This window comes from Podarcis muralis, chromosome 2 (assembly GCF_964188315.1).
Source record: "Podarcis muralis chromosome 2, rPodMur119.hap1.1, whole genome shotgun sequence".
NCBI classification, from domain to species: domain Eukaryota; kingdom Metazoa; phylum Chordata; class Lepidosauria; order Squamata; family Lacertidae; genus Podarcis; species Podarcis muralis.
Genome location: NC_135656.1, coordinates 75,043,502 through 75,070,515, shown reverse-complemented (window position 1 = coordinate 75,070,515; position 27,014 = coordinate 75,043,502). Strand labels below are relative to the sequence as shown.

Here is a 27,014-nt window from a genome sequence, read left to right as displayed (position 1 = left end):
CTTCCTCCCACAAATAACTGGAGGAATTTGTGTTTTCGCCCATTGGTGCCCAGCGTGAAAATTACCTTAATTCTAGGTGGAAGCTCTATAGTTTATCTGCCCCAGACTTGGCTTTTGGACAGAGACTTCCACTTAGACCCCTCTAACACGGTACTCTGATATCGCACCTGCTATAGGTTGGGATGATGCACCAATTCATCCCAAACCCTTCAATGGGTTACCATCCCACCCAATGCCTTATCCAACTGCACCGAGTGGCAAGAGCACAGTCAGCGTTTTTCCCCAGGCAGTGGACCAGAATGAAGACTTCCTGACTCTGGTCCATCATCTAGACTCCAGCTCCTTGCCTGCTCCTGGCTGGGCAGTTCAATTTGTGTGTGTGTTGGAAATCTATCCTGCCATCCAAAGCAGGCAGCTGGGAGAGGACCCAAAGGTCGGCTGTGAAGACTCGACTCTTACCCCTCTCCTCAGGGGTGGAGGAAAAGGCTGTGATGGGCCGAAACCACTGTCCACCCCCAGCAGGGTAAGCAGCCATTCCAAGTCAACACTAACAGGCAGACTAGTCCTGGCTATTGTTCTCCTCCTTACAAGATGGTGTCACCTCCAGTCAGGTGAGGAGGTGGGGAAAATGCCTCCCCTTTCCTGAAGGACCTAATCGCTCAGTTGTCTCCATGGAACATGGTCACCTCTCCATAGAGCCTGGTAATGGAAATGGGGATACTTAGCTGGGCCAGCTAGGGCCATCATATTACAAGGAAGCTGGTTTCCTCTTGTATAGGCCCCAGTTTTGTAGACGGTTGAGACTCCCAGGCACAATGAACCCCCCAATTCTATAACAATCGAAGAATATTTGATGAACTACATAGTGGCACTTACAGTTCAGAATGTTGTATGCTGCAAAGCAATTCAGTTGAACAATTATCCTAACATTACTGTTTGTTGAGCACTTGACCTCCCTGTGGCTTTTTTATGATTTCCCTTGCCTCCTTGCAACCCAACACCACCTCCCAAGCTATTTTGAAGGATCTCCTGACCCTCCATTGCAGACCAGGAGGGGGTTGGGGCTGCAGGAGAAACTGTGTATTGGAGGGTGTATTGGAGAGTCTTCCATCAGTAGAGGGCACTAACTGCATATAATCCGCTGCTTTCAAATGCAAGGGGTGAAAAAAGAGCATGGGGCCACAAAGGGATGGCGCTGTCATGTTATTGACTTGTCATGTTACTGAACTCAGCAATATTACTGAACTTGTCATGTTGCTGAACTCCGGAGTTAGGTAATGCTGGGGCTTGCATAATCAGAAATTGAGTAAGTTACACAGGCACTCCAGTTGCCACCTAAGCCTCCCTCCAAAAATTAATACTTCCCAATCAGGAGATTGTGGCTTCCAATAGATACTGGCTCTTAAATCAACAGTTAAGAAAGTCCTGCATGCTGCTACAACCTCCCACGCTTGTCAAAGGTCACTACAGTTTAAAATATGATGAAACAGAGGACAAACATCCCTTTACAATTTTAATAGTTATCACTGAAATGAAATGTAATAGTTACACTTAATACAAAAGATGGACATTTTTACTGCTTTAAATGCTGTTCTTCAAGAAGTTATATCCAGTGACCAGCAGGTAAAATTGACATTGGCTCCCTGTTCAATCCTGTAATCTTTCTTGTTTTGCCTTTAAAATGAAAGAAAAAAGATCAATGAGTTCCCATTCAAAGTAAAAGCCCCATTGAAAGTCACATGGTCTTCTCAGTTATTCCCCTGCAAATGATTTTTGTTTTAATGTGACTGCATTTACAGCCTTTCCCCCAATTTTTGCTAGCAAAAACCTTTCCTTTGCAAATGGGAAGAGCTAGGAATGAAAGGATCTGCCAGTTTCACTTCTCTCCATTTCTCATTTTTTCCCATCTTAAATTCAGCCTTCCACATTTGTGCAGCAATTCACAATATAAGAATGAAAAATCCTCATGAAGATTCATCAACATTCAATGCAAATTTCTCCTAATAAACACATTTTGGGATGTGTTTCTTACACATTTTTGAAAGCAATTTCCTCTAATATAATGCATTCCGTATGTCATTTTCACTAACATTTGTATGCACATTTCCCTCTAATATATGCATTTTTGTAAATATTGGTTGGTTGGAGAACTGCATAGCAAAATTCATTTGCCCAGATTAGGCGCATTATGTGACCCATGAGAGCAGCAAAACAACAAGACTGCACAATGGTGATGGGATAAAATCAGGCCAAATATTTATTGACAGCAGCAAGCAGGGTAAGGGTTGGCATGACATTGGGTCCAAGGACTCAATAAGCCCTCCCCATTGATGATAACCCCCCGCTCCTTCACAAAGGGTAACTTTTTTTCATTGGCGAAGACTGGGGCAACTGGCCGAGGAAAGCTAGTAACAAAGGGGAGGTTAATGAATGTGCTGAAGACCTGAAAGGCATGGGGATGACTCAAAATTTTTGAATTGGGGGAAAGTTGCATTTCAAGCATAAAATACCGAATATATTTTTTTGTGCATAGAAAAGGTGTGGGTTGTTCCTTGAGGTTCCTAAAGGGCCACAAATACTTTGCTGTTATGAAAATTCATGACAACACTGTTTTGAGCTGCATTTGCAGAACAACACTTCCAATTTACTATATTTTATTATCACTTTCAACATTCTTCTTCATGTAAAATACCGCCCCCTCCCAAATTGCAGAGCTGTGTAAGGTATGTGGTGAAAGAGAAGCTCAGGGTACCTGGGCATTTTTAGCTAGAGAAAAGAAGACAAAGTACGGATATCTTAACAAGTTTCTCATACACACACACACACACACACACACACACACACACATTCATATAGTCTACAACAAGTGTTTTTCTGTGGCTTTTACCTTGTGAAACTATACGATTGTCCTCGTACAGTCAACATCTTCCTTCTATTGCTGTGTCTTTGAAGACGTTCATTAGAGTAAAACTGACCTGGGGAACACAAAGAAAAACACAGGAAAATAACTGCAGTCCTCAAAGCTATGCTGCAGCAGCTGCAATATGCATCTCACCCCCCCCCCCCTTCCAATAAAGGCTAATTCCTGCTTGATTTTAGGATATATTTGACTACTGTCTAGTCTAGTATTTATCTTGATGGAAGTATTTTTGGGGGGGTTAGGGTAGAGAAGGTAGTTTTACTCATAAAACAACAAGCTCAGTGTTTCTCCGAGTTTTCTCTAGACATTTATTCAACACTTGTCCACTTTTCTGAGGTGGAGCTGCCTTGTACGTGAGGAACGGTGAGCCCCAGGGAGAAGGCAGCCATGGCCAAGAGGCTGCCATGAGTTCCCTCTCCAAAGATAGGAGTAAGAACATCAGGTTGGGCCTGGAAACTGAGGAAGATCTTCAGTGGCTCTCCTGACAATCATGTCAGCACCACCACCCCAATTCTCACAAGTATTGGTGTAGTGACGGAGAGATTGAGCTGTGAGCCAGACAGTTGCCAGTTGAAACATAACTTAAGGTGTCATGAACTGACTAGGTGACTTAGGAAAGCCACTAAATCAGGGCTCCCCTTCTCATCCCCACTCCATCTGAAATGTAGAGACATTCATGCTCATTTCTTTTTAGTGTTCCAAGGATATACAATATTAAGTTATAGTGCTATATCAAAACCAAGCTTACTGGTAAATAGCATGATGATTGCTACTTCATTGCAAAATCTGAATACATACCAAAAAGTCCAGCAATGTTGTTAGAAAAAAGTTCACTATTCTTGAAGTGCAATCCAAGGAAATTAAGAGGGTTCTTCATATAGTAAACTTGTATTGTGATACCGTCTGGTCCTGATAGTGAAAGACTCCTTTCCTTTTCAATAAGAAAGCTCAACCTAGGAAGGAAGTAATGCTGTTATTTCTAAATATATACATGTTGAAATAAATGAATAAATATTAATATATAGAAATATATACATTATTACTATGGAATACCAAATGTTTGTAGAGTTGTGGCACTATATGTATTGTAACAATTCAATATTCCCTCAATTACCTCTTGATCTGCAATCCCAATTTCAAGGTGGCATAATTTAATAGGTATTTCTGCATTTGGTTCTTGTTGCATTTCTTATTTTTAAAAAATATTTACACACCTCTTATGACACAATAGTTACCAGCAACAGGTAAAAATTATTACAATCAGAATAGAAAATGAACACCAAAGAAAAAGCAATATAAGCCTGTATTAGAGTGAGAGGCTTAAACATTGAAAGACAAAGTCATCATTAGGGAAAGCTTAGAAAACTAAAAAAAAAATTAAGAGACCATGTAAAATCAACCAAAAAAGGGGTCTTACAAAGATCTTTGAGGAGGAAATTCCATTGATGTGGGGCCACTACAGAAAAGATTCTGTCTCAGGTGGCTACCATCATGCTTTAGCAGGTTTGTAGGGTTCCTGCAAATAACTTGACCCTAAACTATTTAGGGCTTTACATTTAAAGGTAAAATCAGCTCCTGAAATTGAAATCATTTGATTTTGATTAGGACACTCTCCAGACACCAATTCAGGGTTCCACTGTCTTCCTAAGATTAGCTTCAGTTGTTTCGCATTGGTGTTAAAAAGTATGGGGGGCAAGGTATAATCTCATGATCAGTGTCACTGTGACTCTCTGCCCCCAACACCCCCTCCAGTAAGGCTGTCCAAAACGGCACCACTGCCAATTGTATCAAAAGCTGCTGTGACATTCAAGCCACAAAATAAATCAGAACAAAGCTCAGTGAGCACAATTCACAGAAACATTTCAGCTTGAGCTACTGAGTCAATTTCATTATTTTCTGGCCAACTAACTGCTAATTGCCAGTCTAAGCTAACATATATTATGAAGCACCTACCTCAGTTCATAGGAAATTAAAATGCTTTGTTCAAAAAGAAAACCAATATTTTTTAAAGTCCCAAAATGAGGGAATCCACTGAATTTCACATGAAAGCTGTTATTTGGATGCATGAACAACAAAGGCTTGTGCTTTGAAAAATTATGTAAGTTTAGGAGTTCAAGAATGTAAAAGTAGCATTAAGTATAGCCTTAAAGTCAGACCAACCAACACTGAAAAGAAACTGAAAATATTAAATTTTACCCTCTAGTTGTTAAAGATGCAGCCTTTGTCCATGGGAAAGAGCTCACATTGCCCTGATCATTCAGTATAATTTCTCCCATTGACACGTTGATTTGCACATTGGGTGTCTGATAGATTACATTGAACTCCACAAACTTTCTGTTTTCTCCAAGCTTACCAGTCACTTGGATCCCTGGAAATATAATAGTCAAAATAAATATGAGGATCATACGCAAGAAACATATTGCTGTTTACTAAGCAACAATTTAATATAAATAAAACTGTGATATAAGCTCAAGAGCAACAAATTCCATGTGTTGCCACCACTTCTTGTCACCTTTTTTGAATGCCTCCTGAAATAACACAATTGGCCAGAATTGCAAGAGCTACAGCTAGAACCAGATGACACAACTAGCTTGTATTTGTTGGTTACTATTGACAAATGTACAAAGTAAGACATGTGATGACAGATAGAGAGAAGATACAGGCAGGTATAAAAGAAGTAAACTCTGAAATTGGACCCTCAACCTTTAAAACAAATAGTACTGATTAAGTACTATATTGGCCTATGGACCATGAAATAATAACAATAAATAACAATATTAAAAAGTGAGACATGTGCAGGAAGGATTTCTACAATAAATATGTGAAACACTTTGAACAACTGGAATGAGACATGTAAAACCACGTATTCTGACAAATGCATGATATTAGCAACAGAAAACCATGTCACAACATTTTTCAGTGTAAGCTCTACAAGACCAATAGTGTTGAGATTTTCCGGGTCAGCGGTTTTAATATATTTCATTGTCAAATAAAATTCACTCACACAGATTTCTGGAAACAACCAAAATGCTTGACATGAAAGTTAGGGAGTTGACAGCACTTTACATTAGAAGGCTTACCTTTGTCTGCATCAGTTAGCAGGGTTATGGGTGTTTGCAACTGTCCATTGATATTTAAACAAATGGGATTTTTTTCATGAGCCAGTTGAAGAATGAAACTTGGATACTCATTAACAGCGTCTGGGAGAGACTGAACGTTGCCTAGGAATCAGTAGAAACCAAAAAATATTGTCATTTTTAATAGTGCAATTTGTGAGTTTGGACCTGCCTTGCCAAACCTTCAGTGAAGTCATGTCAAAGCTATATTTGGGTCTTCCATATTGATTCCAAATGGTGGCTGGTGGCCCAAAGTCATCCTGCTCATATATGACAAAGCCCTCGTAGAGTGGACTTAAAATTAAGCGATAGAGACAGGACAAGCACTAAGGATGGTGACACCTAGAGTTTTCTCAATTCCCAAATCACACATGCTACATATTACACACACACTCTTAACAAACCTGAAAAGGTTGTCTGTGGGGGTTTTTGGATATAAAAAAGAACAGCAACCTCAGAAGGCTGCGAATTTAGGAAGAGAGGAGCTGCTTTATACTGAGTCAGACCATTGATCCATCTGTCTCAGGACTGTCTACACTGACTGCAGAAGTTCTCCAGGGTTCCAGGCAGAAGTCCTTCCAAGCTCCACCTGGGGATGTTGGGGGACTGAATTTGTTCTGAGGAGTGGCCTGAGTGCTGCTTAACCTGTTCCTCACCAAACATTTCCCCACTTAGTCTTGTAAGCTGCTCCCTTCCACCTTACCAATGGGATTCCAAATATATGTATCCATATCAGAAACACCTCATGGAGGGGGAAATATATTAATAGAGAATAAAGTGTGAATTACTCACCAGGGTGACTCCCCAGCAACCTGTATGAATAATCCGCATAATCTAAATAACCCAAAAATATATAAATTGTTAATTTTCTGCTGTTATACTACATAGGTACTAGATCAACCTTCCATAACCTGGTGTCCTCCAGAGATTTTGGACTATGATTCCCATCATGTCTCATCGCTGGTCCTGTGGACTGGGGTTCTGTTTTTTGTTTTTGTTCTTCTTATTTTTTATTTAACAGGATTCGTAATTTCTATTTAGCAGGATTCTTATTTTTTATTTAACATGTACCATTTCAGGTATAGGGACACATTGCTACCCCTAAATTTTTTCTAATATATTTTTCTAATATATTTTTTAAATCACAATCACTATGCAGCAAACAATGCCACTTGATGTCCCTGAAACAGGGCAAAATATTGCCAGGCAAAAACACTCAGAAAGTGAACACCGGCAGCTTCATGCATATTTATTCTCAAGGGGGGGAAATAAGCATTCCTCCTTTCCCAAGAACACTGAACTTAACATTTTGTGGATGTCATGCAATTTCACACTGACAAATTCAGGTTGCACAACTAAAGCATATTTGATGCTCTTGCACACAGAGAGAGACTTTTTGCAATAAAGAATGTGGCACGAAAAAGCACTGGAAATTGTGAGATAACAAATGTTTGATGCAGCACTGTATAACCTCCCTGCAAACAAATCAGAGTAAATCTTCAATAAACCAGAGCCATTATATAACCTCCCTGAAAACATTCTGCAAACAAATGAGGATGAATGCTCAATAACCTGTCACCAGGAAGCAACACTAAGCCAATTATAAAGCAGCTATTCCCAATCCCTTACCCATGAAGGGAAAGCAAAAACCTGGAAGCTCTAGTTGGGAGCAAGGACCTCAGGACCCCATACAGAGACCCTCCCCACTTGCAATCTTTCCCAAGGCTATCTCTGCCTCAAGTTGCGACTGAAAAAATTACACAAAAAACAAAGTCTCACAAAACTGATTAATCATAGAATCATAGAGCTGGAAGGGACCACAAGGGTCATCTAGTCCAACTCTCTGCAAAGCAGGAATCTTTTGCCCAACACAGGGCTCAAACCTATGACCAAGAGATTAAGAAAGAGAAAAGGGATTATTGAATTAGTGGTAGTTTTCCTCTGCCTCGCATACCCACCTGTGGGGAGCAGGGAGAGGAAAACAGTGAGTGTAGCACTCCTCCAAGAAAACAAAAAACAAATAATCTTTAATTCTTAAATATTGTGCATTGAGTGTGCTAAGAGTGTGTATTCCATTGATTTGAGAGGAAAGGTCCAATTCTTTGCAGTCACTAAATTACAAGAACACTGATGTTGTCCTGTCTGCATACTTGGGGCCAAACCCATAGCACTGGCACAGAGAGTCCTGTACTTAAAAGTAGGAGGCGGGCCCAACCATCTGTGGAAGCAGAAAACTTTTATTTTTACGTCCATTATAAAATGCCACCATTGGCTCCCAGGGACCAACTGTTTTACAATGGCTGCAGAAGAAGGAACACAGACTGCAAGATAAGCCTAAACCAGGGGGGTCCAAACTTTTTTCAAAGAGGGCCAGATTTGATGAAGTGAACATGTGTGAGGGCCGACCACAGTTGTTGAGATTTTTAAAGGATTTTTGAGATTATTTTTAGGATTTAGGATGTACTGCCATGGGAGCCAGATTAAATCAACTGGTGGGACGGATTAGGCCCCTGAATCGGACTTTGGACATGCCTGGCCTAAACCATACAAAAATGTGATGGACATTACCTTGCACAGCAGCAATAGAAAAATCGGTTTGGGGATGGTCATAGTAACGCCTAGATGGTCCTACTGAAAAAGAAGGAAGTGTTTCAGTATGTGTAAGTACAGAAGCAAAGCACATTCTACCCTAATACAATTTGTGTCCATACTACCCCTGACATAAATATAAGCCTTCTAGTTCCCTCCCCTCCTTTTTCCAACTGCACACATTGTGTTTCCAACTTCACATGGCTGTGTCCAATGGCTCACGAAGAGAAACCCTCCTTCTAGCTTTTCTCTCCAAAGAGAAACAGAGCCACTCTAACCCCATACGACTTCAGCATTGCTGTTGGCGGATTCTTAGTGACTCTGCAACTTCTGTACAGGAGAGAGATAAGTGCCTCAATTCTCAACACTCCAGAAAACAGACTGTGGAGCTGTAGCAGTAAATTCGTGAAGATTTAATCTTCATACCGTAACTCCCGGAGTTGTCAAGAGGATCGCTACCTCCTACGATTCTAGAAGATTTCATCATGCCTATGAGAGAGTCTCATGGTTAGATCATTTTTCTCACATTATAGAAATTCTTAGGAATAAGTTACTGGTATTTAATTGTTGAATTAGATTACATACCAAACATTCGATCTGCAGCAGTGTTTACATTCTCATTATCTGGTCAAAGAAACAAAGACAGATTCAATGGACCGTAAGCTCCATCTCAATTTTTATTTCTCCTGTGTTTGCCCCCTCGAATTATGCCATAGCCTTTTGGTGCTATTGGGAAGTAATGTGTGCTAATCTGTCACCTTTCTCGATTGACCTTTTTGAGAAAACTATTTCACAACAATAGTACGATTTCACAGTTTTGGCGTACCTAAATTGCTCAGTGGAAACCAGAAAAGATATGTCACCAACATTCCTCATACTCATTCTAGATCCATAGAAATCAATAGACTTAAGTTACTTATTACTGAAGTTATTGGATTTTAATGGGTCTCAGTATGACTTAACAGACAATCACTCACCAAATTCTATTGCTGAAAACCACAAACCAGATCAGGAATAATGCCAAAGAGTCTGCCTATTATATCATTCTAAGCATTTCACACTATTTTCTATTGTCAGACCAAGGGAAGTAATAAAGGTAAAGGGACCCCTGACCATTAGGTCCAGTCGTGACCAACTCTGGGGTTGCAGCACTCATCTCGCTTTATTGGCTGAGGGAGCCGGCATACAGCTCCCAGGTCATATGGCCAGCATGACTAAGCCGCTTCTGGTGAACCAGAGCAGCACACAGAAAAGCCCTTTACCTTCCCACCAGAGCCTATTTTTCTACTTGCACTTTGACGTGCTTTTTGATCTGCTAGGTTGGCAGGAGCAGGGACCGATCAACGGGAGCTCACCCCGTTGTGGGGATTCGAACCGCCGACCTTCTGATCGGCAAGTCCTAGGCTCTGTGGTTTAACCTACAGCACCACCCATGTCCCCAAGGAGAAGTAATAGTCCTACTCTATTCTGCCTTGGTCAGACCACACCTGGAGTCCTGTGTCCAGTTCTGGGCATCACAGTTTAAGAAGGATATTGGCAAGCTGGAAAATGTGCAGAGGAGGGTAACCAAGATGATCAAGGGTCTGGCCACCAAGCCTTATGAGAAATGATTGAGGCTATTGGGTGTTAAGATGGGAGAAGAGAAGACTAAGAGGTGATTTGACAACCATTTTCAACTATCTGAAGGGCTGTCACATGGAAGATGGAGCAAGCTTGTTTTCTGCAGCTCCAGAAACCAATGAACCAATGGATTCAAATGACAGTAAAGGAGATTCCAAGTAAACATCAGCAAGAACTTCTGACAGAAGTGGAATGGACTCCCTTCGAAAGTGGTTAACGTTCCTTCATTGGAAGTTTTTAAACATAGGTTAGATGGCCATCTGCCAGGGATTCTTTAGTTGTGTTTTCTGGCATCCCTTCAAACTCTACAGTTTTATGATTCAATGAAAGGTATATTCAGCACCAGTAACATACCAGTGCTATCACATCAGTGACTTCACCTTTCTTGACATAATTATAAGCTACATTTATCATTATCCTTGTCTCAATAGTTATACTTCTATCTGACTGTTTTACCACTCTCCCAACTCGCCTACATAGCCAGAACTCTCAACTCATTCTTCTAGCACTGAACTTGGATGAGATTCAAAAGATAAATGCATGTATCACTTCAGTTTGAGATGGGAGCAATTTGTTCTGATTTACCTGCCTCTGTAGGCTTGTTTGCCACCTCTTGAGCATCAGGTTTGGTGACCACCATGGAAGTGAGGGGTGTAACAAATCCAAACTTCAAGGAGATGTTCAAAACTTGAGCTTCCAGGTTTTCCCGCTGTTCTCCATCAGCTGAAGCACTAGGATACAGAGGCAAAATCTGCACTGTCTGCTTTCTACACATGATCCAGTGAAACAAAATACAGAGACTTACGTATATGCGTTGGGTTTTATGTAAGGAATGTTGGCTTGTATCCAACTAGATAACTGCACACACAGAACAACACCCACAAGTGTAACAGGACTTCCCCTCCTTCTCCTACCCCCATGGGCCCCCTACACCAGCCTCTAACCTGCTCTGAAGGGTTTGCGGGGGAACCCAGAATAGATTTGGGGGGCAAGCAAGGGGAGAAGATGGGGAGGAGTTGTGCTGTGCTTGCAGACATTGTTTCATGTGCACAGTAACTGAGTTTGATACAACCTGCTATGATTTACACCCTCTCACTGAAACAGACATAGCCACACAATATATTTAAAGCACATTTATACATTCATGGACGTGGGTGGCGCTGTGGGTAAAAGCCTCAGTGCCTAGGGCTTGCCGATCGAAAGGTCGGCGGTTCGAATCCCCGTGGCGGGGTGCGCTCCCGTTGTTCGGTCCCAGCGCCTGCCAACCTAGCAGTTCGAAAGCACCCCCGGGTGCAAGTAGATAAATAGGGACCGCTTACTAGCGGGAAGGTAAACGGTGTTCCGTGTGCAGCTCTGGCTCGCCAGAGCAGCGATGTCACGCTGGCCACGTGACCCGGAAGTGTCTCCGGACAGCACTGGCCCCCGGCCTCTTGAGTGAGATGGGCGCACAACCCTAGAGTCCGTCAAGACTGGCCCGTACGGGCAGGGGTACCTTTACCTTTACTATACATTCATGGCTTCTCCCAAAGAATTCTGTGAATGTAATTTTCCTCACAATTCCCAGAACCTATAACAAAATATATTCCTGGGATTCTGTGGAGGAACTTATGTCATTTAAATATATATTTACATTAGTATTAGGATAACAATATCAAATATATAAAAGAATGTATGGGTTAGGGTATTTTTGTATGTATTCATATAATGTTTTTTCTCTCCTTCACACAGTTGTGTGTTCTTTGTTCTTTCCCCCCTTTTTTGCATCACTTTATTGCTTTGTAATTGAAAAAAATTCAATAAAATATCAATTTTAAATATATGGTATGGATGTGACTGCAATAATGAAAGCCCAGGGATTATCAGCATGAGCCTTCTTGCAGAAGGAAGTGTTTCTCAAGTCACTAAGCAACTATTACTCACTTTGTGTTATGAGTTGCGAGGGAGTAGGCTGTATGCCAAGACCCTTCTAATCCCTAGATCCAGCAAGTGTTAAAAACGAATCAAGGATTCAAATTCCTGGAATAGCCAGGCTAGCTTCCTGGTGAGGTCATGGACTGTTAAGGTAACAAAAGAAGTGGATATGTGCCAGACAGCAAATGGGTGCCCCCCCCCCAACTTGCTGGTAGTTAGAAAGATAAAGGCCATGGTTGGGAGTTAAGTTATGGGAGCTAGAATCTGGAAGCAAAGCTGTGGGCCAGGTAGCCAGAGAGAGAGAGAGACATGCCTGATTTCTGTTGGGATCCAAGGTTGTGGCTATAGGAGAAGAATAATCCTCTTGAGGTGTTAATGCTGTGAACCTCTCCATAAGAGGCTGTGTTTGTATGCATGTGTAAATAAACCATATACAGTCATACCCTGGATCCTGAACGCTTCTGTAGCCGAATGTTTTGGCTCCCAAACGCTGCAAGCCCAGAAGTGAGTGTTCTGGTTTGCGACGTTCTTTGGAACCTGAACATCTGATGTGGCTTTCGATTGAGTTCAGGATGCTCCTGCAGCCAACTGGAAGCTGTACTTTGGTTGTTGAACGTTTTCAGAAGTCGAACAGATTTCTGGAACTGATTCCATTTGACAACTAAGGTATGACTGTATCATAAAGACACCACAGCCTCATTCCAAGGGGAACATGAACCCTAGATAAGCACATAGAACCCCTGGAATCTCACATGCTTCAGAGCTTGCAACACTATTATTAGCTTACGATTTTTCTAGCAGCTGCTGAATTGTCAAGTAGGCCCATAATCTCTCAATGAAATTTCCAAAGATGTATTTCTGATGCTGAAATACTTGCTCCTTTTCTCTTATATTTGCCTCTTCTTTAAGAGTAAGTTCACTGGCATGCTGGAAAGCAAGCGGGGAGTGCGAGTTATTCAAAGTAACACTCAATCTGAATATAAGCAACACATACTGTTTTCTGCACAAACTGATGTTAGAGGGGGAAACCTATTTAAGCAAACTTTTAAGATTGGAGGGAAGAGAGAAGAGCAGGCATCTACCGCATTCATGAAAACAACAAATTATGAATATAACAATAAAAACAAGACAATTGTGAGCTCATGTTTTTGTTGGAGATGCTGAGATCAAAGAGTGCCTGGCTGCCATGTCCCCCTCATGCTGCCCTCCCCGAGGGGTCTTGCAAAGCAGTTCAGGGCTGGCTCAGGGAGGGTGGCTGGAGCAGCCCGCCCCCCAATGTGCCTGGAGCGCCCCGTCAGCCCCCTCCCTGCTACGCCCCTGGTTGCATATCTTTAGGCTCCAGGCAAAAATGTTTATTTTCAACATACATATGGCAGATTAACCTTCTTTGGCTTCTTAAATGTGTTTGTGGGAGGGAGTGTCATTGGTTTGTTTTGGTAGCAATGCGCTCTACGTGGGGCTACCTTTGAAGGTGACCCGGAAACTACAACTAATCCAGAATTCGGCAGCTAGACTGGTGACTGGGAGCGGCCGCCGAGACCATATAACACCGGTCTTGAAAGACCTACATTGGCTCCCAATACGTTTCCGAGCACAATTCAAAGTGTTGGTACTGACCTTTAAAACCCTAAACGGCCTCGGTCCAGTATATCTGAAGGAGCGTCTCCACCCCCATCGTTCTACACTGAGGTCCAGCACCGAGGGCCTTCTGGTGGTTCCCTCACTGCGAGAAGCCAAGTTACAGGGAACCAGGCAGAGGGCCTTCTCGGTAGTGGCGCCCTCCATGTGGAATGCCCTCCCACCAGATGCCAAAGAGAACAACAACTAACAGACTTTTAGAAGACATCTGAAGGCGACCCTGTTTAGGGAGGCTTTTAATGTTTGATGTAGTACAGTACTTTAATATTTTTTTTTTGGAAGCCGCCCAGAGTGGTTGGGGAAGCCCAGCCAGATGGGCGGGGTATAAATAAATAAATAAATAAATAAATAAATAAATAAAAATAATAATTGTTTTTATATCTGTTTTATTATGTATTATGTATTTTGTATTCTCATTTCGTATTTTTCTATTGTGAACCTCCCTGGGATATATGGATGAAGGATTTCCCCCCCTTAAATTTCAAATACTTTAAAAAAATCATAAAAGGAAAAGCAGAGTTTTAGTTTCAAAGCAGAATGTACCACAGAATGTTGGGGAAAGAAAAATGACTACGCAGCCCAAAGTTGTTCATACAAAAGAAGCAATTTACTTACTCCTTTAGCCTTAATTTCCACAGGAAGATCATCAACGTCATTGCCGAGCTTTCCAGCTACAACAATTTCAGAGCCATCAAAGAGCAACTTGAAATTATTCTGAGTTACTTCCAGTACGGCATTGTCTGGGTACTTCATTTCAATCTCTTTCAGGATAGGCGTAGCTACCTCTTGATAAAAGCCCTTGAATGAGACAGACAGAAAATGTAACCATAGGAACAAATCCCATTGGCAGAAGCCTGCACAAATGCTTCTGTTAATGCAATGAGACTCTCCCCCACTCTCCTTCCTAATGGGCCCCCACACCCTCCAAAATTGGCTCTGGGGTGCTCAGGAGAACCCCCAGAACAGCATGCATAGGAAGCAAAAAAGGGAAGGCTCCGTGTTGACGGAACGTTTTCCATAGCACAACAAGGGACGCAGTGGCGCCATGGTCTAAACCACTGAGCCTCTTGGGCTTGCCAATTAGAAGGTTAGCTGTTCGAATCCCTGCAACAGGGTGAGCTCCCGTTGCTCTGTTCCAGCTCCTGCCAACCTAGCAGTTCAAAAGCACACCAGTGCAAGTAGATAAATCGGTACCGCTGCAGTGGGAAGGTAAACAGTGTTTTCGTGTGCTCTGGTTTCCGTCATGGTGCTCTGTTGTGCCAGAAGCGGTTTAGTCATGCTGGCCACATGACCTGGAAAGCTGTCTGTGGACAAACGCTGGCTCCCTTGGCCTGAAAGTGAGATGAGCGCTGCTCCCCATAGTCGTCTCTGACTGGACTTAACCGTCCAGGCGTCCTTTACCTACCTTTTAACTTATAGCACCACACTGAATTCCTTTCCATAGAGAAATATTTTGGCCTACCTGAAGACAGTTTTGAGATTCTTCATTTTAAAACATATGTATATGTTTTGATTGTTGTGTCTCCCCTACCTGGAGCTGCAAGGCTGCATCTGAGTCCTCGTAGATACGGCGAGCCACTCCCCCATTTTCTAAAGCCATCTTCTCCAAAAATGTGTAGCTGACGTCAAACCCAAAGCCAAGGCAGTAGAGGAAGTACTTCCCCTCATTAGCTTCCCGTATGTTTCTTTGAATCCTATCAATGCTTGTTTCACCTGTCATATATGGGTATAAAATGTGAACACACCCCAGCCACTGATAAAACAATTAAATATGCTGCATTTTGAAAGAAACAAGCAGATGTTGGGAGTATAAAAAATATTAATGAGTTTAAAAACACCCACTGAGTTTTCAATTAAAGAAAAAAACTTTCAGAAGCAAATATTGGATATCTGTGTTCAACTATAATACATATTTTTTCTTACCAAGAAAAATGTTTTGTATTTAGGATTTCCTGTTTCTTATTGAGAAACGGCAGGAGTACTATATTGTGGTCAGATAAAGGCTATATTGTGTTTTCCCCATCTGGCACTCATACAATCTAGTGAGTCCGAAGTAAATGAAGGTGTGAAAGAGAGTTATAAAACATGAGGAAATTTTGTAGACTTATACAGCAAGCTGATGTCTGGAGGATATTCTGTGTTCCCACTTAGGCTGTAACTGCTTGAAGAAAGTTCTGCTGAGGACCAGTCTGTGTGTGATTATTCAACTCCTCTCTGTTTAGCATCCTCCTCCCTCTGTTTAGCCTTTTTTGCTTATTTGCTTATCTCTTTGTCAATTGTATGGGTATGTTGAATGTTTAAGGGGCTTGTAAAAACCAAATCCAAAGATATTGGGAGAATCTTTAGTGGAAGGCTTGAAACGGCCAATTGTTGAAGAGAAAGACAAGTAGGAGCTTGAAAAGGGGGTCACACACACACACAGAAAATGTCTAATTAAAGTAATTGTTGATAAGTATGCATTAAAAATAAAAAAATATAAATGAAAATAATAGCAGAATGTGTGGCTTTGCTGTTTCTAACTCACCAGTAGTAGGTTGACCGTCTGTCAGCAAAATTATCATGGAAATGCTTTGGTCTGGTAATAGCTCAGCTGTGGTGTCTTTGTCCAGTGAGTGTATTGCCTTCTGAAGAGCACCATTAATATCTGTTGCTGTAATGGGAAAGAAAACAGGTCAGTGGATTTGACCAGAGATTTATATTGTTCGTCAGAGATCTAGTGAGGATGCTTCAAAGGTATGGAGGGAGAGAGACAGCCAGGGCCATCCCAACAGTTAGACAGTCTTGAAAAGGCAGCCAATTAATGGTTATTTCATTTCTTATTTGCAATATTGTGAAATCCAGTCCATGAGTTTTGAACATACAAAGAAGACAAACACAAAAGAAATAAATGCAAAGTTACTGAAATCACTGGGTACAGTCAATAGTTTCACAACTGTATTAAGAGAAACAGGCAAATTAATTTCATTCAATCTTAATGTTGCTGTTAAATAAACAAACAAACAAACAAACAAACAAACAAAGGCTTTATTTTCACCCAGCCCATGTTTTATGTGTGTTCCAGTTTGCCAAGGTCTGGCGGAGTTTTAACCCAGGCCTTAGAAAAATGCTCTAGAAACTAGGCGCTAGGGTGGATAATGCTATAGATTTCTGATGGGCCTTTTCTCATGCCTAAGGGTTGTTTGAATTCTTAATAAAGTGCTTTGGCATGTCTTGCATTGTTACTGCAATGTTTAATTGCTGGGGTGGGAGGAGAGGCCCTTGTGGGATATTCTATTTCTTGTGCCAAAATATCTTGACTTGGCACCTTGGTGGGCATTTGCTCCTGCATCGAAGGCAAGATGTTGCTCTGGGGATATGGGGAAAGAAAGCAAAAAGACCTAGACTAGTAGAAATCTATGGCTTAAAGAAAATAAAATAGCACTAAGTCCACAAAGAAAAATCAAGAGACGAGCAAGTTTAGACATACAGTATGCAAATGGGAGTTAATACACTGAACAATTCTAGAGGAGGAATATGGTCATATTTCTGAGCATAAAAAATAAGAAGCTGTTGAATGAAAAACCGAACACCTGAGAATTAGGTATGGACTTTAAAAATATACTGCAGTGAGCATTTCTGATTAAAACTCTGCTGAAAAACTTGACAAGTCTGTTCAGTTGACAAACTTACTTCCTCCAGCAGAAATGGTCTCAACATGTCGTTTAGCCCGTTCCACGTTCTCCTCTGTAGCTTGCAACAAAGATGAAGTCCATAACCTCACAGTTCCACTAAAGAGAACTAAGCTAAAGTAATCTTCAGGATTAAGGTCTTCCAAAATCTTTTTCATTGCCTCTTTTGTCTATAAAAAGTAATAAAGCAATGTAATTTCCGGTCACAGAATCAGAAACTTAACATTAGACTTATATTTAAATAAATATTTCTGCAGAGTATGGGTCTAGCAGCCTAATCCTTGGCATGTCTGCTCATATAGAAGTCCCCCTGTATTTAATGGAACTGCACACAGAACTGCAGCCAAACAATTATGTATTTTTCTCCCCCCCCCCCAATATGGAAGTGGTTTTGTGCAGAAAAAAATTTAGCCCATGAAGCCGGTTGAAGGACCCTGCATGTAGAAGTTGCTGTGGGCAAGATGTGTCCCAGAACAACTGATTTGGTCTGTGTTGTAACTGATTTGGTTCCCATTTTAAATTTCATTCTAGGCCATTAATATCCCTCTTTAATATCATTTGCTAAGGTCTAGAAAAAAAAGACAAGACAAGGGACTATGTCCTCTTTAAACAGCATGCTTGTAGCCTTCTCTTAAGTAAATTGACTTGACAGAAAGCAATTTATCCGGGAAATTTACTTGATGAGGTGGTACTGTGTGGCTGGTTTCAGACTGTAGTAGAATTTACATGCTCTGCTGCTGGTCTTCTAAAGTAAATTCAGTCAAGAGAAGGTGTGGCAATGTGTCGTTACACATCATGCACTGCTGTACCTCTCTTGCCCCTTGAGATTCCTCCCAGAAAGGCAATTCTAGGGTAGTAGCAATAGTGCTTTCTGCACACGCAGACCCAACTGATTTCCAGAATGTGGCCTAGCTTTTCCTGGGAGATGCTTGAGGTGCTACAAAAGCCAGCAAAACCTATTGTACCAGTGAGAGAACAACGGAATGTGTGGACCCTGGGAATTGGCAGTCCTACAATACTGCTTTCCTTACTTTAAAGCAGTGTTTCCCAACCTTGTGCCTCCAGCTGTTTTTGAACTACAACTCCCATCATCCCTGACTAGCAAGACCAGTGGCAAGGGATGATGGGAATTGTAGGCCAAAAACAGCTGGAGGCACAAGGTTCGGAAACACTGCTTTAAAGGCTATCTTGCATAAACAGCCAAGGAGGCAGTGGGCTTGAAAAATAGGACAGGGACTAAGTCCAAACTACTGTAAATGAGCAAGGCTCTAAGGAGCTAAAACACTTGTTCTTATGTGTCTCAGCTCTCAAATCTCAAAGAGAGGAGCAGTTTGGTCCTGCTGTGGGATAGCAGACTCCATAAAGATTCATTGTGACTGTCAAAGAGATACTGCTATTGTCACTGGTAATTAACATACCGTTGGCGTAGCATGGCACAAACACTAGAACATTTTCTATTTGGAAAAACATTACCTGCCGTATTTTCTTCCCCCCCATAGATCCACTCGTGTCTATGACAAAGACCACGTTTTTGGGAAATGCTGGCATTTGACTGGGTGCAAAATAATGCACAAAATATCCATTAACAATCTGAAAACAAAGTAAGTGGTATTAAGGTATTACACATTCATATCACAACACAGCAGTGTATAAAATAACTCAAACTATGGAACTTGCTCACACCGGTAGCCGTGATGGTCACCACCTTGGATGCTTTTAAAAGAGGATTAGACAAATTCATAGAGGATAAGGCTATTGATGGCCACAATGGCTATTTTCTGCCTCCACAGCTTCTGAATGCCAGAAACCACAGGAGGGAAGTGTGTTCTTCTGCTCGAATCCTGCTTCCTGGTTTCCCATAGGCAACTGTTCAGCCACTGTGAGAACAGAAAGCTAGGCTACATGGGCCATTGGCTTGCTCCACCAGGTTTTTCTTATGCTCTTGCTTTCTTATGACCACATGTCAATTCAACTATATCATGCGCACAAAAACCCACTGTATGAGCAGTACAACCAACCCTTTAAATGGAGGCTAATCCAGCCTCATATAACCAGCATGCTTGAATCTAATCAATGCAAGAAGGGGTTAAGGTCATAGAGTAACCTGTCCTAGCAGGTTTAGCCTATGTAGCTTCCCCTCACTAATAATTTCCCCCCCTTTATTTCCCCCCCAAAAAAAACCTAGGTGCGCCCTATGGGCCGGTGCACCCTATGGGGCAAAAAATACAGTAATGCATGACAGGGTTAAGGTCATAGAGTAACCTGTCCCAGCAGGTTTAGCCTATGTAGCTTCCCCTCACCCTGGAAGGAAATAGGTAACCAAGCTTTCATTCCTTCAGTCTACATGTGAACATGGGTGTGTGAGGAGCTTTGAGCTGCAGCCTCTTTTGTTTGAGACAAGTATGGAGTCTGAAACAAACGTTTTCCTATACCAATAGTTTAGGACAGGCATAGGCAAACTCGGCCCTCCAGATGTTTTTGGCCTACAACTCCCATGATCCCCAGCTAACAGGACCAGTGGTCAGGGATGATGGGAAATGTAGTCCCAAAACATTTGGAGGGCCACGTTTGCCTATGCCTGGTTTAGGAGCTTTTAGCATTTTGTAAACAAGCTACATTTTGCTGCCTCTCCAACTTTTCTGAATGCTTTATAGTAGGCACATTTATCTGACCCAAGGAGAGTTTGTAAGTACAGTGGTACCTTGGGTTAAGGAATTAATTCGTTCTGGAGGTTCGTTCTTAACCTGAAACTGTTCTTAACCTGAGGTACCACTTTAGCTAATGGGGCCTCCCGTTGCTGCTGCGCCGCCGCACAATTTCTGTTCTCATCCTGAAGCAAAGTTCTTAACCCGAGGTACTATTTCTGGGTTCGCGGAGTCTGTAACTTGAAGCATCTGTAACCTGAAGCGTATGTAACCTGAAGCATCTGTAACCCGAGGTACCACTGTAAACCATTTTTATAATTTACCAGATGTGGTCGTTTTCTATGCCAGGGGAAGTGGAAAAATTTGGAAGGACATTATAAAGGGAGACATTTTGGAATTCGCTGAAAAAGGCACATTTTAAGGATTTGCATCCTATATTTTTACACTTTGCTTGGCTGCATGTGTTGCCATGTTAAATCTCTGCTGGAGTTCTCCATTGCCCCAAACTTGGATCTTGACTTCCAGAAATTTTTGAGCAGATGAACTGAAGACAAAGCATAGGTCTACTGAAACCTACATAGGTCTACTGAAAAGTAAGTCCCATTGAGTTCAACAGGACTTTCTCCCAGGTAAGTGAGCATAGGATTGCAGCTTAAACCAGCCTTTTAGATAAACACACCTGCTTTACTGGTATGTCAACAGGGTTTGTGTTCCTAGAGATACAATATTTGTCTTTTAAACTGAGATTAGAGACCCTTTGCCTTTGCAGTTAGTTTTCTGTGGTGAAATTACTGTAGGGATGTCCTTAGACTACATGAAGACTAGGAAAATGAGAAGCCAACAACTGTTCATCTAAAGGAAGTTCCTGTTCTCTTTCTTACTGAAGAACCTAGAAAACTGACTGGAATGTCTAAATCTCAGGGAGAAGATTATGCTACAATTCAGATCTGGTTCTTTTTCAAACAAAAGTTTAGGGGTTGCTGCCTGAAACTAAGATTATACAATTTGTAAATAGGCCTTTTCCTATGCCCCCCCCTCCTGAATTTAGCTAAGTGATGCCTATTACTCTGAATTCTCAGTAATTTTTTACCTGTATATCACCTGCAGTCTCACTCCTTTTAACATCATAACGTATGAGAAAATCTCCATCGAGCAGTGTGTCATCCTGTCCAGGGGTTTTTCTTTGTTGATCTATGGTTGGTTTAAATGAAATGTGGGCCTAAATACGAGCCACAAAAGCAAACAATCAGTCAAGCTAGCATAGGAGGGCTGGTGATTTTTATTCTTTTTTAAAAGCATGCTAAGTCTTGTAGTCCATGTAATGCATACCTTTGTCTCATTCTGCACCTTTGTTAGAGCATTGTTCAGTTCATTGGTGATGAAAGTGCTCTCAGTTTCCAGTGCACTTATACCTTGTGGTTCAAATATGTGGGTGTCAATCTGAAGAAAATAAAAAGATGCTTCAGAGTCATAACCTTCAGCTACAACATGGGGCCAGTCATTGGTGTCATTTATAGTAAGAGCCTCTTCCAAGAATTTACCTGAAAGTGTTTAACAAGTTGTTTGGGCTTGACCTTGATCAGCAGTTCGTACTTTCCCAGCTTTCGCTTTAGAAGTTCCTCGTATGTGAGTTCAAAGTTAACTTTGGCAGCAGCTGCAACACTGACTGAAACACGAAACTGTTCTAGTTTTCTTCCAGTTGATCTGAAGGGAAATGAGGAATTTAGGCTTTATGCAAGAATTTGGCAGCTCATCCTCAAGTGTGTCTGGGAAATGAACTCTTGAGTGATATTAAGTTGTGGACTCGGACTTCCGGGTTAGCGCCATTGACTAATGGCGGATTCCCTCCGAGCTCCGGAGGGAATCGGCTCTATAGGAGACGGGTCCTGCCGCCGCGGCGACGCGGGGACCCTCAGAAACCACAGGCGCTGAAGCCTGTGGACCTGGTGACTCGGCGGGCACCATTTGCGCCCCCCCGACCCGCGAAGGAGCCTTTTTAAAGGCTTCGGAACAGGGGATGGGGAGCGGCGTGGTGCTGAGAGTCGACTGCTTCTCCTACAGAGTGAAGCCGCAGGCCATGGTCAGAGAGCGCTGACTTCTTCCTTTGAACATTTGGACTAAAAGTAACAACCCGTGAGTAATACGGAAATCGGATTTATAAAAGGAAAATTTTTTGTTTGGATTAGGCACGATCGGGGAAGGCGCAAAGAGGAAGTCCATCTCCCCGCCTTGTAAACAACTTAAAGCAAGGACTAAATAACTAAGGTCGAGAGAACATCTTCTTCTTTAGTGGATAAAAGTTATTAATTTCACGTTTTGGCAGTACAAGCAATCTTGCTGAAGGATAAGAGTTAATTTTGAGAGCTGAAGTGCTACCCCCCCCCCCCGAGACCCGGGAGTGATCCGTGAGAGAGCCTGTTGAGGAGATATAGAAGATTTTGACAGCTGTCAAACTAGCTGTCAAAGCTGGGGGGGGGGAGAGAACTTTGTTTCTGTTGTCTTTGCTGGTTATATTTGTTACAATTTGGTTATAAACTGTCGAAAACAAAGAAGAACTGAAACAAGTTAACTTGACTTTTGGGTTGGAAGTGGAAGGAATACTAAGTAACCAGAATCCCTCTAGAGGGGGTTCAGGGACATTACAAGAATGGCTGCAGGTGGAAAAATACAGGCTGAACTGGACAGGGTCTTTTTTCTCTTGGGAAAGTTACAAGGTCAAAGTGATGTTTTGGCTACAAGTGTTACAACCCTGAAGGCAACAGTAAATAAACTCAATGAAGCTGGAAAGGACTTGATCCAAAAAACCCATGCAGCTGAACAAGAAAAGAAATCTGAGAAATTTGAGAAAGTCGAGAAAGAGATACATGCTGATCTGGAGGGAAAGGAAGGAGGAGCTGCAAAGTTGCAGATGACAAAGGAGAGCCAGAGGCCTGTCAAGATGGATACAAAGGAAAATAAGAACTGGATGATGAAAATCTGGTCATATGGACTTAAAAGGATTAAGAAACAAGATTTGAGCTCCACTTTTAAATATGGAGGTCTGGCTGTAAGAAAAATGGACATTATTGGGACAGAGCTTCTCTGAGATTTGGTGTTGGATATAAAGGACTATCAAAAAAACCGGCAGAGAGGAACTGAGAGAGAATTAAGAGCCTCGGACGTGAGGTCTCCAGGCTGATAGCAGATAGACTGATGGACATTAGTTGGGGATCGAAACCGGGAAAGGGGTGGGGTGGGGTTTGGGAATCCAAAAGTTGTATAACTATATCCTGATTCTTTTTATTTTGTTTTGTTAGGAGTATAAAAATGGGGAATTCGTGGAAGGGAATTGGGGTCGACCTTAGAAAAAGATTCTAAGAATGGGTATTGATATATAAAAACTGATGTTATTAAGTTAAAATTGATTATATAAAATGAACTAAATATAACAATGAACTAAATATCAAAAATTGGGGACAAGAACTTGTTGAACTAATAATTGGAATTGGAATACAAGAAGGGGAGGTGTGGGGAAGTCATGGAAATATGTTATTGAAAATAAGGATTGTAAACGGTGAATGCTTTTTATTTTTTTGTTGTTTGTTTTTTTCTTTTTTCTGGATTGTTTTTCTGAAAATTTCAATAATTAATTTTTTTTAAAGATATTAAGTTGTGGACATCTACTAGCAGAATGGACTTCCATGTGCCATGAGATGTTTCCTTTATCTCCTTCACCAGCAGATGTTGTTTGTGTCCCACAAATCTTTTCCAGAGGATATGGGGACATTCAAGAACAGATTTGGAAGGCAAAGGGGCCTGCAAGGGGGAGAAGAAGAATGAGAAGTCCCACTACATGAGTAGAAGTCAACTCATGTGGTACTGGATTTCGAAGTAATGTAGTATAATTGCATTGATACTGGAGTGGAGATGTTGAAGGCAGGCCTCTTATACTTTTAATAGTTGTGTATAAGAGGGAATTCTGACAGGTGTAGTTTATCTTGTAGAGGAAAATGGCACAAGTGGTGTCTTTCAATCCTCCACGGAGTGCTGAAATAGCAGCATCCAAAGCACCAGGGATCCATGGAAACTGACTTTTCTAGAGCACCTGAATAGGGATGTTAAGAGCTCTGCAAGCTACCTGTCCCAGGTCTCCCTGTGGATAGGACACTGCTGAACTTCCAAAAACTTGGGACAAGACATTTCTAGATCATCTGGTGTCTTTTCTGAATACTAAGAGCCTCTCAGAAATGACAGTCTCCAAGTATCCTTGCTGAGGGAAAACCTCTCAGGGAAACAACAGTCAATTCATAATGCAGCTGAACATTATTGTTTGTGAAGTTTGTATTTGAAGCCAAGAAAATGTTTGCACTTCAGTGACATCACTATGCAATACCAGTGAGTGTTTGATATGGTGTCTGTAACCCTTAGCGGGTCTACTTCATGAAAGCCACCAATAGCTCTTTTAGATCGATTATAATCTAGTCAAATCTACACTCTTTAGAATGTTATAATTTGGGCATACTGCTAGGACTGTAAAATGGAGCTAGAATGAATTGAGACTTAGGTTCTAAGAATATTGGGTTGGATCTGCAACTGTGTGAGCATAATGCCACTTGCATGATGGGATCTTTTACCTCCTTTGCTCTGCAGCCCCTGAAAGCCCTTTCTGAGATGTGAGGAGACTGTTGTAAACAGTACAGCTGCTACACAGTAAACTGCAGTGGGAAATGAAGCCCTGTTCTCGCAAGGTCCCTTCACTTTATTTTCACAATTCACCCTTTCATTGCTGCTGTCCCAAGCCACAGCTTACACTGAGGGCACCTGACATTTAGGAGAGGTTTCTGAGCAAGTGCAAGGCAAGAGAGACAGAGGCAGAAGAGACCTAGTATATCAGCAGAACTTTGGCTCCAACCCATCTTGTCCTTAATGTTTTGCTTAATGATCACAGTTGGCCTGCATTTAGGGACAATTTTTGCTCACAACATGAGGTTTGGTGACTATTTCTTTTCGCCTTTCCCTTTGGCATTGTTGTGTGATTATTTGATCAACCCATTTGGTATAGTGTGCATTTTCTTGACACAATTCAGCTTTGGGGAATGATGTCAGTGGTGCTAAGAAGTGGTGGCAATGGCTAGTAAAACAGTAGATGTAAGTCACTTTCCAAATATTCCTATACACTTCTATCCTCTCTATGGCTTTAAAGGTAAAGGTAAAATACGTCTGGACGGTTAAGTCCAGTCAAAGGTGACCAAGGGCGGCACCGGGGAGAATTGCTTACTTGACCAGTCCAGCACTTTGTCCTCGTGAAACCGCAGCATCATACTGATCTTGTGCAGATTTCTTCTCCTTGATTATTCCAGGATATGTTTCCCCATCTATTGTCCTTAAAAAACAGTGTTTTGAACAGTTAAAATCATAAGGAAGAGAACATATCCTCTTCTGCAGCCCACCTATTCCTCCCAAAAAACTGCTCTGGAGTTGGGGGGACCCTTCAGAACCATGTGGGAGGTGAGGTTGGGGGAAGATGAATTCAGTTTCAATAAGATTCTGCTTTTATAAATTAAAAGGTGAAAATTGCCTCCCCTCTTCCACTCATTGGGACGTTCGGTTGATGGCACTGGAACTGCTTACTGGTTGCAACTCACTTCCTCAGCTGGAAGAAGCACTTCCATTCACAGAATAGCTGGGCTGGAGCAATCTTTCTAACTTTTAAGAGGACCCAGACATGAGCTTACAAAGCCTTACATGCTAAAGTTTGTGATGAAAGCTGACTTGGGTAACTCCACTTCAAAAAGAGCCTCCTTGGATTCATTTGCTCTGTTGACAACTCTGCTGGTGATTACTGTGTGGGCATATCGTGAGGTAACTTTGCAGTCCACATGCAGGCTGTAGATTTCGATGGCATTCTGGAGAAGAAGAGGAAAAGATTCTCTGAATTCTGACAAACTTCTTCCACACCAAATGTATTATTGTAGAGCAAGATTTCATCAGCTCATTTAGTTGTCAGAGCAAGGAGAGAGTGCATTCATTAGGCATCCACTCTGGCAGATGATGTTCATGCTCCTGCCCTAAAAAATTGCCCCCTCCACTATGCCACTGGTCAGGTCATAAGTCCACCTAGCTCACTGTTGTCCTACACTGACTGGCAGGCTCTCTAGAAAACCTGGAACCCTTGGCATGCAAAACAGATACTCTTATCACAGAGTTATGCATCCTCCCAGATTATAAATTAAATTAGTAGTTTAAATACTCCCATCAGTATTTAACACAACCAGTTTAATAGCAGTATTAACTAAATTAAGGTTAATATCATACATGAATTAGATTCCCCACCCCCTCTTTTTTCATGTTTCCGAACTGCATTCGGTAACATGATAAAAAGAGGGGGAGGGGAATCTAATTCATGAGTAGTCTACTGATATGAATATTTTAAGGTCAGGGAAAGTAGTCATGGAAATCTGCTGCCCAAGAATAAGGACTTCCCATTACGTGCCATCATCCCAAACCCCACATGAAACTAAGTTCTTTTTAAAAATTGGATATTGCAATTTTATGTACATTTCCCCAATATTCTACAGACAAATGAGACATCTCTAATTCAGAAAAAGGGACAATTACCTCAGGTGCCGCAGGTTCCACAAATACTCTTATCACAGAGTTATGCATCCTCCCAGATTATAAATTAAATTAGTAGTTTATATATTCCCATCCGTATTTAAGACAACCAGTTCAATTGCAGTATTAACTAAATTAAGGTTAAAATCATACAATTACCTCAGGTGCCACAGGTTCCACAAATACTTGTAGTGAAGAAAAAAACAGCCAAGCGACAAAAAAATGCCTGTCCATTTTGGATGTGACAAATTCACAGAAGTGAAGTCTTTTATACAAAAGAGTTAATGAATGACTAACGTCTGAGGGACTTTGT

General features: G+C 41.6%; 1 protein-coding gene across 3 annotated transcripts; it reads right to left on the bottom strand.

Moving 5' to 3' along the window:
* Nucleotides 1-1,500: 1,500 nt before the first annotated feature.
* Nucleotides 1,501-27,014, bottom strand: LOC114591600 (inter-alpha-trypsin inhibitor heavy chain H4). Of its 3 annotated transcripts, none has more exons than XM_028718812.2 (22): nucleotides 26,861-27,014; nucleotides 25,832-25,992; nucleotides 25,365-25,469; nucleotides 21,649-21,811; nucleotides 21,437-21,547; nucleotides 21,198-21,326; nucleotides 18,936-19,052; nucleotides 17,464-17,632; nucleotides 16,319-16,444; nucleotides 15,326-15,507; nucleotides 14,410-14,592; nucleotides 12,944-13,083; nucleotides 10,831-10,976; nucleotides 9,211-9,249; nucleotides 9,052-9,114; nucleotides 8,605-8,667; nucleotides 6,829-6,870; nucleotides 6,001-6,141; nucleotides 5,117-5,288; nucleotides 3,719-3,873; nucleotides 2,888-2,975; nucleotides 1,501-1,674 (listed from the first exon to the last, which is right to left on the bottom strand). In XM_028718812.2, exons 1-22 carry the CDS (start codon nucleotides 26,933-26,935, stop codon nucleotides 1,596-1,598), a joined length of 2,649 nt encoding a protein of 882 aa, XP_028574645.2. In that variant the 5' UTR covers nucleotides 26,936-27,014; the 3' UTR covers nucleotides 1,501-1,595. The 3 variants fall into 3 exon arrangements, with proteins under 3 accessions (XP_028574645.2, XP_028574646.2, XP_077780926.1); XM_028718813.2 differs by having other exon boundaries at nucleotides 8,605-8,664; XM_077924800.1 differs by lacking the exon at nucleotides 26,861-27,014 and adding an exon at nucleotides 26,705-26,825.

Bases quoted from the DNA above. Each gene is read 5' to 3' on its own strand.
- LOC114591600 (XM_028718812.2), bottom strand. From the start codon at position 26,935: ATGGACAGGCATTTTTTTGTCGCTTGGCTGTTTTTTTCTTCACTACAA. The intron at 21,548-21,648 runs GTAAATTCTTGG...TATTTTCTTCAG, and splicing joins AACTTGTTAAACACTTTCAG to ATTGACACCCACATATTTGA. The intron at 9,115-9,210 runs GTATGTAATCTA...ACTCTCTCATAG, and splicing joins TGCTGCAGATCGAATGTTTG to GCATGATGAAATCTTCTAGA.